Below are 13276 nucleotides of genomic sequence, written 5' to 3'. Positions count from 1 at the left end.
AATAATTTATGAAAATATTGCACCAATTCTAACAAAGAAGTAAGAACTAAATCTTTACAAAAAGTACAATGTATCTTAAAAAAGCAACTAATAAATTTTCCCTTGATGTATCGCTGCAGTATCTACAATTTTATGATTTATTTTTGCGAAATTTATCTTCTTATCTTTATGTTATTTAAAACAGCCATGATCGCAATCAAAATACTTTTTAGTTGCTGCTGTTTTAAAAATTGCTTATATTTACAAGTTTTATGCTGCTTTGGACATTCTTAATGACTGATATTAAATTTTTATGTCTTTAAAATCAATACAAAGTATGTCTTAAGTAAATTATTATGGCATTATTTTTTTAACGTACCAAGTTAAATTTATTTCGAAAAAGAGTAACCTGTATCATGTGTAAAAACTGTATTTTTCCTAAAATTCACACTATATTTTTTTAATTGTAAAGAATCATTTATCCATATGCAAAACTTAAATAAATGACTATAGAACACGTAGCTTATATTAAAACCCACAGCAACAGCGTCTGAATTAGTATTTTCAGCAGTAGAAATAATTCAAAGGAAAATTTGTATTTATTTAAAGTTTAAAACGTTTAATACTCAATTATTTGAGACATCTATGTATGTATTATTTTGTAAGGAGTCACAAACAAACTGCGCAATTTTTTAAAGTTTAAAGGTAATTTCAACGACGATTTCGAGCAAACAAAAAAGAGATCAAAAGTCTCGAATATAAAGTAACAACGATGGAAAAGAGATCTCGTGACCAAACAATTGCGTTAATAATTATAAATACTTGCATTTACCATTAAATATCACATCTGTCCCGAGACGTCAATCACATATACTCGCGCGCAAACTAGACAATACATTCTACCCTTCGCATAATATTGTAATATTGTTATTTTACCCTGCGGTTACCGATCGCCCATTGGCCTTTTTTACCATGTCTCAGCAACCTTTTTTGACTTTTTTGACTGTCAAAATAATTTAAATGTGACTATTAAAGAAGACTATTCAGGTCATAAACATATTTTTGCTCCTAACAACCATATACATGGTGGTCTGATTGTAACATCGTAACACGTAATCCGGCACATGTACATATATTAAAAAATGCTATTTGCAAAACTCAAATGGATCACTTAAAATCATCAAACGGGTCATTTGGTGACCCGCGAGTCATAGGTTGCTGAACCCTGATATAGACCTATATACTTTAAGACGTGAACACATATTGTGGATGCGTCTAAGAAGCAATATAATTAGCTCGCAAACATTCTTATCTGTGCCAGAGCTGTTTCGAACCAGCATTTTAAAATATGTAACTCTTGGTCACAGAGAAGAGACGCGATAAGATACACAGAAGAAAGAATATAAACAACACAACTGACAATAATACAACTCGACACGCCAGCGAAGATGTCTTTCAAGATCTTCTATTTAAACTCCATCGACTTATAAAGGCTTTTAAATTTCTCTATATATGTAGTCATTTATATATGCTTATAAAATAAACTGTTATCATCTTTTTTGGCTGCAAAGTCACACTTTTTCGGCTTCAAAACCTGAAAATTTAAAGATTATCATTGTGGAACATAATTATTATTTCGAGACTCTAATCAAGATATTCGTTACAGGCATTAAATAACTGGAATTATAAAGTTAATTATAAATACAGGTACTTTTAAATGTACCGTTTTGTATTTACTTAAGCAAGTGAATAAAATAGATTTTTTTCAATTGGAAAGCAATTTTGCTTCACGACACAATTTCCCAATTAAAGTTCCAAAAGCTTAATTAAAACTTTGTTTCATCCACTTACTCGTCAGACATTTTAAAATACGTTAAATTCTTATCTTTAATCAAATTCATTTACGAACATAAATATCAATGATAAAAATATAGTTCATAATTAATTAGTCGTGTAAATTATTTTATCCTAAAAACCGTTATTAAATATAATATTTCGTTATAGGCACAAAAACTTTGGAAATTAAGAATCAGATTCAAATTAACCCTTTGAGATATCTCGAATTCATACTGATGACAAATCCTCGAGAACTTTTACAAAAGTTTGTTACTAGTAATTCAACAGTTCTTGGCTACTTAAAACGGCTAGGAAAATAAAAAAAAACTTGCTAAATAGGTGCCGCTGATCAAAATCACTGCGATTATTTTACGCAACATAAGCAATCCATTTCTCGAACGTGCAAAAAAAGTGGATCCTTTACGAGCACATAAATGAATAAGTACAATAGCTGGACAATAGTGAAACCCCAAATTATTTCACGAAACTGAAATCATACCAATAAGTGTGGTGAATGTGTTTGTTATAATCAACAAAATATTTTTCTAATCCTATCGAAACCATTACAGATAAGAGTTAATGTATAGTAACGAAAAAATACAATAAAAACTGCGACCTCTGGTCCCGACTCTAATCAATCGAAAAGGTCCAATTCTCTTTCACAAAAATGTACGGTCACATATTGCACGATTAACCATCCAAACATTAGGTGAGTTGGGCTATAAAAAAATTGCCATACTCACCAGAAGAAATCAAATTGATTTCAAACGGCTACCCAAACCTTTACGGAATAAGTGGTTAAATTAAGCATTACAGTTTTTAAAATATGAGCAGCAATAGTATGGTAAAACTTCACCTTATAAAAATGTAATAATGCTTCATTATTATTATTATTTTAACACCCTGTATATTTTTTTTATGTTGCAATTAGATCAACACTTTATTTGTATTGAAACCGCATCTAACGGTCGCATGTCACACCATACTAAAACATTAAAACCAACGTGAGAAACACATCGCGTGATCATTAGAGCCAAAGAACGAACCAGATTTCACGATTTCAGAATAAAGTCGCTTAGGGACACTTGCATGTGGAAAATGAAGGACTTTTAGACTCGCTCACTCGCCTTTAATATGTACGAAAGCGTATCGTGTTTATCTTGTATCAACTCGAATGTAGAAGTCGTAACGTCAAGATATTACCTGAACAAACATTACGAATTTATATGTACGTGGAATATTTATTAGGTGCCTACATTCATATTTAATCGATGATACTTCAACAAAATGTCACATGAAACAATATTATCAAACTAAAGCAAATCAAATATATAAAATTACAATGCTTACAACATTAACCCACTAACATCATTCTGATATAAAAAATGATAGCATTTATATTCCCGTTTATAGCAATTTAGAAGATTTGTTAGGAATGTGGAAACTACCGTTATACAAATAAAATTTGATGACAAACAGCATATACTTACATAAGTTAAGCCCATATACATTCACTCAAGGATATAAAAAGAGTACCCGCGCAGCTTTTGTCAATGAAAATTGTATTTTATGTATTGTTGTGAAACAGATTGCAAAGTTATAATATATGTACGTACAATAGTTGAATCTTCTATACCACAATATAATACTCAAAGCTTGTTATTATGTTTGTTTCTCACTAAATCAAACGCTTTAACGATGTTTTTTTATTAAATAGTATAAAATATTAGGTAACTATTTATATTAACTAATTTATTTATTTAAATTAAATTAATACAGGTTATCTAAATGCGTTGCCATGTTTTTATTGTTAATGAACAATATATGTATTCTTGTTATCCGTTGACCTCCTTTCTTGGCATTAATTGTTTTACTTGGTCTTAACAATTAACAAAGGCAATAATAGTTAGCTAATCGTAATACCAAATATATTTTTGCCACACAACCATAACAATAATAAATTAAAAAATGGATTAAAATTAGTTATACAAAATGATTCATAAAAAAAGAAACGTACTATTTGAAGCTTATTTTATATATTTATGATTAAAGTATTTTCAAAATTAATATTATTAATTTCTTTCAGACCAGTTAGCTTTAAAGCGCTCTACGAATTCGTCGATTTACAGCAAGATGGCGAAGCCTACGGAACTGGACATTGCTCGCGTCGATTTTTCAGCAGATCCACAGACGTTACAACTGAACCACCTCAACGATTTAATGCCCCCAGAGACGTGTTTCTTTACGGCCGAGGAGGTGCAAAAAATTTAAGGTAATTATTCATACTTGATAAGAGTGCTCGTTAGTTTAGTTTTATGTTAGATATACTAGTAAAATTGAATAATTTTGAAGCACGCAGATAATTCACAAAAAAACTATACTTTTCTTTGTATGGAAGGAATATATCAAAACAGGTTTAAAAGGGGCATAACAAGTCTTATAGGCGATGATCGTAGCGGTCACCCAAATACTATGATCAATCAAGAAAATATTGCTGTTGTGGGTAAACTAGTGATTAATAACAAACCATTTAAAAGTTCTCTAATGATCATCGGTTTTGAATAAGATCATTTGCAATGAGAGTCACTATAACATAATTTTCGTTTGCCTGATTTAGAACCTAGTGATTAATGTATAGTCGTAGAAATACTCTGAACTTTGTTAAACAAGTAATAAATATGCAAATTTTAGCATAGCCAGAACAATTACTATAATTAAACTGGATGCAAACTTGCTTCCACTTAAATCTGAATATAGGACAATGTTTCCAAAGAACTGAAATGTTCTTTTCGATACTGTTCAAAATATTCGGTGTATTCTTCTTCATTGCCATCTTAAAAAAATTATTCATGTTCTTTTAATAGCCTTTCTCTCGAGTCCATAAAGAAGTAAAACAAAATTTCTTGAATTTACTATTATTCCGTTGTCTTCAAACGCCTTTTCAATATCCATTGAGATGTATCTAGATTCTAGATATACCAGTCATTTATTTTTAATTATTGTTACATATAATACTTACTTTTTCAATACTGTAAAGTACCGCAATAATTTATTACGTCAACATATTTTTTTTTATTTATTAATGTTCTTTGTAATCCATACAAAGTATTTTTACAGCTGTGTGTATCGATTCGAAGCTCAACGAGGCGAAAGGGTCAAAATCACCGTAACTTCCTTGACAGCATCCGGTACCAAAAGCGGTAGGTGCCTCACTAGAGACAGCACCAGAACTTCGAGATTAGCATGTCTGGGAAGGCCCAAAGCCGCATTGAAGATTTACGAAGTGCCTTGGCCTGGCACACCAGCTCTCCCCAGAGACTGCTTGTGCTCATCCCCCGCGGGAATCTTACCGTTCGTGTTCATATCCAACGCAAATATAGTGGAGGTCAGATTCGAAGCTCCCAACATGACAGCGCTGGACGACTTTAAAAATATTTTCTTTGAGGCCACATACGAGTTCATTAAATCACCGATGTGCAACAAACCACAGAGGAGCAACGGAGCCAGCGGCGAGGTGGTGCTCAGCTTACCCAGTGACACCCCTGACGATGTAAGTACACATTTATAACAAAGATTCAAAAACATGTCTTAATTGAGAGTAACAATTACATTTAATTTTTTTAATATTTTTGGAGGAGAATAGAAAAAAGAAAAATAGAAAATAGAAAAGAGAAAAAAAATACTGAACTCATGAGATCAATAGATCTCATGAGTTCAGTATTTTTTTATAATAATATGCCAATATTTTAGGTGTAAATATATCAACACGTACATATACTATTTGAAGAGAACATATTTACATATTTTTCTGGGAGTGATTTGGTTCCCAATTTATTTTTGAAGGGTTGCAAAGACAGTCTCGCTGCTCCTCTAAAGCATATTTTTAATCTGATTCTAAAACATCAATATTTCCTGATTTTTAAAAATTTGAGGACGCGATTACTGCCGTAGAATTTACATATTGACATTAAACTTTTTCTTGACTTCGTAAAAAGTTCATTAGCCAGCGTGATCCGCCATCTTACTTTAAAATGGCGCCTATTATAAAAACTGAAAAATCGTAACTTCGTAAAAAAAGTCCTGGAAAAAAAATTTAAATCACTCCGTTAAGAATTACCCTACAAAAAAAATAAAAAAAATCGTGATTCCATAAAAAATAATCTTAAAGAAAAAGTAAAGAAGTAAAAATCTTTCTTAATTAAAATTAGATTTTATTTAAAAGAAATTCCAACGGTACCAGCGGCCTTTACTTGACGGATTTTTTTATAAACTTGATGGTTAAAAAAAAAAATTTTCGCAATCGAAGACAAGAAATCATCTTTAAAACTATCCAAAAGTGTTACATAATAGTTAGCGGTTTTAACCGTGTAATTTCTTAACAAATTCATACTGGCGTATACAATAAGATACCGTAATAGATCTAGTTTCTTATATACATAATATATGTATGCTATGTCCTTATCTTATAATCTACATTCATATCAGTGTTTTTATTACGTTTTTTATTATTCTTTACGATAAAAAATCACACATTTACAGCTCTCCTCGCTACTAAACACAATCTTAGGAATGTTCCATTTTCACGCTATAGATGTTTACATCCTCTATACACGAAACACGTTTAACTTTTTGTTGGGGAAAAAATATTCCACTGAACATATAATCGATAACTCAGCACAATTCACGTATGTAGTCAACCTTTTAGATTAATGATTAATCGTTTCAGATCAATTGTGAGCATCACCCATGGCTGATAGATCCGTTGTCCGGTCGATACCTGTACGTGAAAATGAGAGGTGTCCAAATGAAAGAGCCGGTGATAGACGAGTACAATCTATCCAATAATATAACGATACTCCATGAGGACAATAACTTATGCCTGACTCACAATCGAATCGCCATATATCCTGGGACACTACCGCCTATAGTTGTATGTCCATCGCCAGTGTCACAGCACCGCCATAGTATTGTGGAAGTGTTCTCTGAAGGCTGGTCGGTCGGTGGAAATTTCTTCGACTTCGCCTTCACACCATCAATGTCAGCTATAGATCAGCTGGGACAGGAAAAAGCAAAGAGTGTAGCTGTGGAATTCATCGGAAGAGACACGGGGTCTTATACAGTTACGTGGTTGGAGTTGACCAAAAGGTGAATTTCAGATTTATGTACAAGTCCAAAAGTCGCGGATTGTTAATGAGGTTATTCTGCCAAGATATTTTTTTTTCTGGGTTCTTATTTTGAATGATATTGTGTAAAATTTAGTAGGTTTTGTGATGACGTATCACTTCGGCGAAGTATGCTTATAATATGTTATAATCATCGTAACGTCGTTTATTAGATCGCATATTATACGACTTTCACGGCTTTTGGATCATTTTAAACAGTTTTAGATTAATGAGTGACTAACCTTTTGCGGTGATAGTTCTATTTTTACTTCTTCCAGAGGACACAGCGCCTTCTCGACTTTCTTCGCGCTGAGCGAAGAGTGCAAATATAGATGTCCCGAGCTGGACGCCTGCATTAACGCCTCGTTGTGGTGCGACGGAATATCACACTGCCCTTCGGGATACGACGAGGCCTTAACCCACTGCTCCTTCCTGATGCAGCTTCCCGCTCAATATTTGGCAGCTTTTTGCGCTGCCATTTTATCTGGAGGCTCCATAATCGTGTTCTATTTGCTTCGCTTCAGGAGAAGAAGGAGATCCACGGCTTTCCAGAGGCGGCTGGAAAGCATGTCCTCAGACACGGCCGTGTTTGGAGACAAAGAAGTGATTTGCTGACATAACGAAGATTCTGTTCGGTACGTGGAAATCGACCGTGTTACTACGGTGTGACAAAGTTTTACTGCCAAAAGAAGCTTTGTCCGCGTTGAGCGTCATCGGACGGATTGCGTCGTTCAATTATTCAGTGGCACTTATGAAAAAATATCGAAGACAATCTCGCGACCTGAGATAGTACTGAGCTGCTGAAGCGCAATCTTGATCTCAACGATGTAACACAAAATCCATGTATCGAACAGAACCTAAATTTCGTTAATAATAATTATTGTATGTATATATGAACAGAACCGTGAGTAGAGGATTGGCAAAATTGGCAGTAAAGTGCCAACCACTTATTCTTGACTGAAGATATTAGTTTTCTTGATAAATTCTAAAAATAATGCTAGTATCTGTATTGAAATTTAACGCCTCAGATGGGCCGGACATCTTCTCCGCATGCGCGATTAAAAGTATTCAAAGCGGTTAACTTTTAATAAGCCTGAGATTATTTCAACGTATTAGGCATTTCTTTTTTAAAGTAATAAGCTATATATTAAACAGTAATAATAAAATTGATAATTTATAATTAGAAATAATTGGAAAAATAACTGAAGTAATTTTCAATTAAATGGTGATTTCAGTTCACTTTACCATGAGTGCCAGAAATCCTTCACGGTTCTGTATATTCATATTAGAAAAATATTGGACCAATATGTTCTTCGGTTAAGTACTCGGGCTTCGTTCCAAATTTAATTTAACCGTTAAAAATAGACCAGGATTAAAAATTGTGAAATTATTCCCGTTCATTGTTTTCTATCCAAACCGAAAATCGAATTGTATAAGTAATTAAATTTGGTGCTTGTTGAAAAATGTTATATAAGTTATAACAATAGAGTTTCGAGGAAGACTGTTCATTTTAACATATAAAACGGTTCATTATAATTAATATTTATTTAATGGCGCATTTGTGATAAGCTACCGAGGAGACAAAAAAATATTGTAGTACAGGGTAACCCCTAAAATTATTCTCTTAAAAGAGTTTCCCTGTTATTCTAATTTATTGACAATTTTTAAAATGTTTAATTTATTAAAATAATGCCCTGTTTCACAGCCTGTTTTTTTATGTTGGTCATAAAAAACTTAAAATTAATAAATAGTTTCTCTAACATAATAGTTTTTAACGTTGAGCGTGTAACTTTATAAGTAAGAATTTCAACTAAAATAATGATTGAGAAAGTTTGAAAAATTTCGTTCAATTATAATCGTAGTGGATCATGCATATCACTGATTTTCGTTAAATTTTATATTTTTAATAATACCTATTTCAATGAATCTAAATAATTTATAATTCATAAATCATTATAATGCGCGATTACATACATAAAAAATATATTAAAGAAAGCATGAAAAATATTGTTACAATTATTATTTTATTCGCATAACACTAAATTTTATATTTTTATGATAATACAGAGAGAAAAATTTCTCGCTGAGCGATTTTATTTTTTTAAGCTGATTTTTAAAAATAATTTTCTAAAAAAATTTATGCCATATATGATGATTATTTAAAAATAAATACTATTGAATGATCTAATAGAATTACATGACTGTGAGAAAACAATAATAGTACATACAGAATTAGAGTAATAATTTATGTGTACGAATATCACTAAACTGCTTGTTATTTAAGCATTTCAAAAAAGGTTGGATTTATATTTTAAATAATAATATACATTTAATTGAATTAATGAACAAATATTTTTTGGTATTAAATTTTCTTTAGCAAATTATCGCTTCTCGTTATCCAAATGCCATAGTATAATTTGTAAAAAATATATATACATTAATAAACATTCTTCCAAAGAATACCTATTTACCTTTAATAAAATTTCTCGTATATGAACGTTAAAATAAAATGGTAGCTCAACCATAAAATTATTACATAACACTATAACATAATATTCTCGTTAAAAATATTTAATATTGTATAATAAAAATAGAGAGATATATACATAAAACATAGATAATTCGAAATAAAGAATTAAAATACGATTGATTATAATATAAGTTTTTTTGCTGTTGTTTTGTTAAACATTCTCGTTAAATCAGGGTCGAATTTAGGTATTAAATAAAATAAAATGTAATGTCAATCAACAGCTATTAGAATTCATAAAAATATTTTCAATAATACATTTCTGAATTCACCATTAAAAAATCGACCCTTATACTGTAATTATAATAATATGTAAATATTGTTTTTTATATGTACAATTTTAAAATAATATATTATAATAGTTTTTTTCTAAAACGCTTTGGACGAAATAGTATAATTTTATTGAATAAAAAAATAATAATTAAGTCAATAGATCTAATTTAAACCAAAAATAATGAAGTGATTTTTGTAGCCTTCTACGATAACCTCAAATTGAATATTATAAACAATAAATAGTGAAATATTAGCTTAAAATTGAACAGATCAACTATTTGTGTTTTTCTCATATTATTATCTTGTATTATAAAATAATATTATATTTTAAATTATTAAAAATAAAATTATAATATAATTTTGTAAAATACAAGAGCTTACAATCTAACCAAACAGAATTTTAATTATATTATAATTTAATTTAAAATCAAAAAAGCGTTACAATAATACTATGTTGTTTTAATTTATGTTTTATTATTACATGGAAAAATAATAACTATATCTATATGTTGTGATTATGTATAGAGGAAGATATTTTATATGAGATACATCTGTACAAACATTTTTAACAAATAATATATCTACATATATTGACTATGTCAAATTGTAGTATTTAATAGTTTTAATAGTGGCGAAAAATTATGTCTCTTCAAAATAAAATTTAAAAAAGTATTAAATACTTATATATAATATGTAATATGAAAAAAAGTATCATATCTTAGAGTAGATATTAAACATCAAGTAGAAACTCGAGGTGAAGCGAATTTTATTTACACAAAGTATGTGCGTTTTCATATTGTAAAAAGCGTCATATAAATCATTTTTAATTCATAAATGCAACCGGAGAATATATTTTATTCTCTGGATTCGCTGGCTGTGAGTTCCGCAATTTTATTTCTCTCCCTGTATTATTTGTAAATTTTAAATTGTTTTATATATTATTATAGTGTGTTTGTTATTAAAATATATTTTAAGTTGAATTTATAAGAGAGAAATAATAAAATTTGCATGATATGAAATTTACAATATAAAAGTATGACGATTGAAATAGAAAAAAATATAGATCCATTTTTATGTGATGATACGATGAAATGTTCAAATAATAATTTTTAATTATCTGATGAAAAATTTACCGATGTTATTTGTTATCAATTACAAATATATAATTTAAAAAAATAGAAAAAGTGTTTAAAATTACTTTGGATAATACAGAAAAGTTACGTAAATTAAATTGTATATATTTACTATCAATAGATGTGAAAATTTAGGTAAAATACATATAAAAATTACAAATTTACTTATATTTTTCAAAAAAAAATATAGTTATATCTGGTAAATGCCGTATGAGTTACAACCATCTGCATAATTCAATTAGAAGTTATTCTAACGATCATTTCGAACACATGAAAAGATAAACTAAGTCTCGAAAGGTCTAACAATGGAAGTGATATCCCAGGACTTAACAATTGCATTATTAATGGTCAATATTTCACGAGCCATCTATTAGCACACTCATCTCGAAACGTTAATCGCTTATAAAATACTTTAGTATTTTTGTGTGTAAGAAATGTGTGATATAGAATGCGTTTTACCCTACGCAAAAGACTATTGTTCTTCTACCCCTTTGTTAACGATCGCCAGAGTGGCCAACTTGCTTCTCCGGCGTCTATTTTGGCTGCGAAGTCACACAGTAATGGATGAGGTAGTGGTCAGCGGCTAAAACGCGGTACGTCTTTTTATTTTCTCCACAGGATAAAATTATTTTATCAACCCATATTAAAAAAATATACTCCCTAAGGAAGGCAAATATCATCCCACCTCCAATATGCGTCATAAATATTAAACTTTCGTCTGGACGCCACGTAAAGCTTTAACGACGAAAATATAAAATATACAAGCGTATCATATTTTAACATATATTTCAAATCCTGTCTTTGCTTTAAAAACTAGGACTCCCGCAATAGCAATATGATGGGAAATAGTTGGGGCTTTGAGAGGTTCTGCGAGGCCTTCGAAGTATCTTTACTGTAGTGTTCTAGTAATTATTTATTTTATGTAAAAATCCCAAGCTGAGCATAGAACGACTGTGTTCTAGCTCTCCTCTTCCCATATTCCAACTTCCCATTCTTTCTCTCCATTAATGTTTCGGGTGTTTAAGACCGTCAGCAGCTTAACGATAATTTATCTGACTACAGCTGTCGCTCGCGACAACCCAGGTAAGAGGTCGAGCCTAAGAATGGCAAGTGCAGCGTCGCGACCGGGAGAGGATCGCAGTTGGATTTGGGCCAAAACCAGTGCCGGCTCTGGCGAGTGCATGACGCTACGCAAGAAGAAAGCGTGAGGCCTCTCCTCCTTCAAAAAAAGGATATGCAACGAATATTCAATTTATTCAATAATATATCGTGATTTCAAATCAAATCACATTTCTATTTTTTAAAATGACAGGTAAATTAGTTGCATATAACTATATCACACAAACTATATTTTTTTTTGTTATTTCTATGGGGGCCGATCTACATTTAGATTTGTTATGGCCAAAACTGGTCGGCACTTGAGTAGCACTGGCGTGACGGTTACCTCAACTGGCAATCTTCAGGCGATTCGGACGCGCGCCCCGTACTTTGTAAACCATGTAAACAAACCGTTAATCATCAATAAAATACTACTGCAGCGGCTCAATCTGTGTATAATTACCACCCGTCGCTACCCCTGCGCCTAAATTTCCAACACCATAAGCGTCGATCAGAGCAGTGATGTATATAAATAAATAAAATGTATGAAGATATAAAAAAATATTTTTTTAGAATAAATTTAATATCCGATAACAGCAAAGTACCATAATGATCATAATAAATTTATTTATCGGTAAAAATAAAAAGGTGCTCGAATAGAATGAATTAAAATTATTAAGGAATAAATCTTTAAAACGTGTACCAAAATGTTGTTGGCCACTTTCATAGGTGTTTTTTGAGCGTGGTGTCGATATAATTAACAAGTACTATATATTTTTTAAGTATTCAATTTACATATTTGAAAGCAAGCAAAACAATATATAGTCCATCTAAAATATCAACGCTCATCATTGTGTGTTGGAAATAAGGGTGCGTGTACGCATGCATATTTTCCGCGGATTTGTTTAGACCGATATGAAAACATAAGGTGACCATACGTTGGAAATTGAATTAAAAATTATAATGTTTTATATTCTTATTATAAATTATTATCATGTTGTGTAATTTTGTAATCAATAAAACAATTGGTGTAATATTATATTATATAGATATTGAACCTGAAGAGTGATTCCAAAACTGGTATCATATTTTTAAGTTAAATATGTATTATATATAAATAAACAAAATATATTCCTCAACAAATTAAATTATACAAGGAAAAAATAACTGAACGTGTAATTTCACATGTTCACTGTATTATATTTGTCACCAATACTTGTCCAAATCTTGCTAGGCATATGTACGAGTGCATTTTTTTAACTGGCAGC

The 13276-nt window shown here is 30.7% G+C and overlaps 1 protein-coding gene across 1 annotated transcript in view; it reads left to right on the top strand.

Annotated features, from left to right (window-relative positions):
* The window catches only part of LOC148236914 (uncharacterized), an 82177-nt gene extending 72117 nt beyond the window's left edge, over positions 1-10060 (top strand). Inside the window, exons 7-10 of the mRNA XM_088182211.1 lie at positions 3902-4087; positions 4933-5365; positions 6542-6960; positions 7235-10060. Of these exons, the coding sequence (XP_088038337.1) occupies positions 3902-4087; positions 4933-5365; positions 6542-6960; positions 7235-7592 (1396 nt within the window). The 3' untranslated portion in view covers positions 7593-10060. The remainder of the gene's footprint in view (positions 1-3901; positions 4088-4932; positions 5366-6541; positions 6961-7234) is intronic.
* The last annotated feature ends 3216 nt before the right edge of the window (positions 10061-13276 follow it).

This window comes from Plectrocnemia conspersa, unplaced genomic scaffold (genome assembly GCF_051122295.1).
Source record: "Plectrocnemia conspersa isolate PC_06_02 unplaced genomic scaffold, ASM5112229v1 ptg000003l, whole genome shotgun sequence".
In the NCBI taxonomy this organism is placed as follows: Eukaryota; Metazoa; Arthropoda; class Insecta; order Trichoptera; family Polycentropodidae; genus Plectrocnemia; species Plectrocnemia conspersa.
Note: the sequence above shows the minus strand (reverse complement) of the source record. Positions and strands in the feature narration are given on the sequence as shown.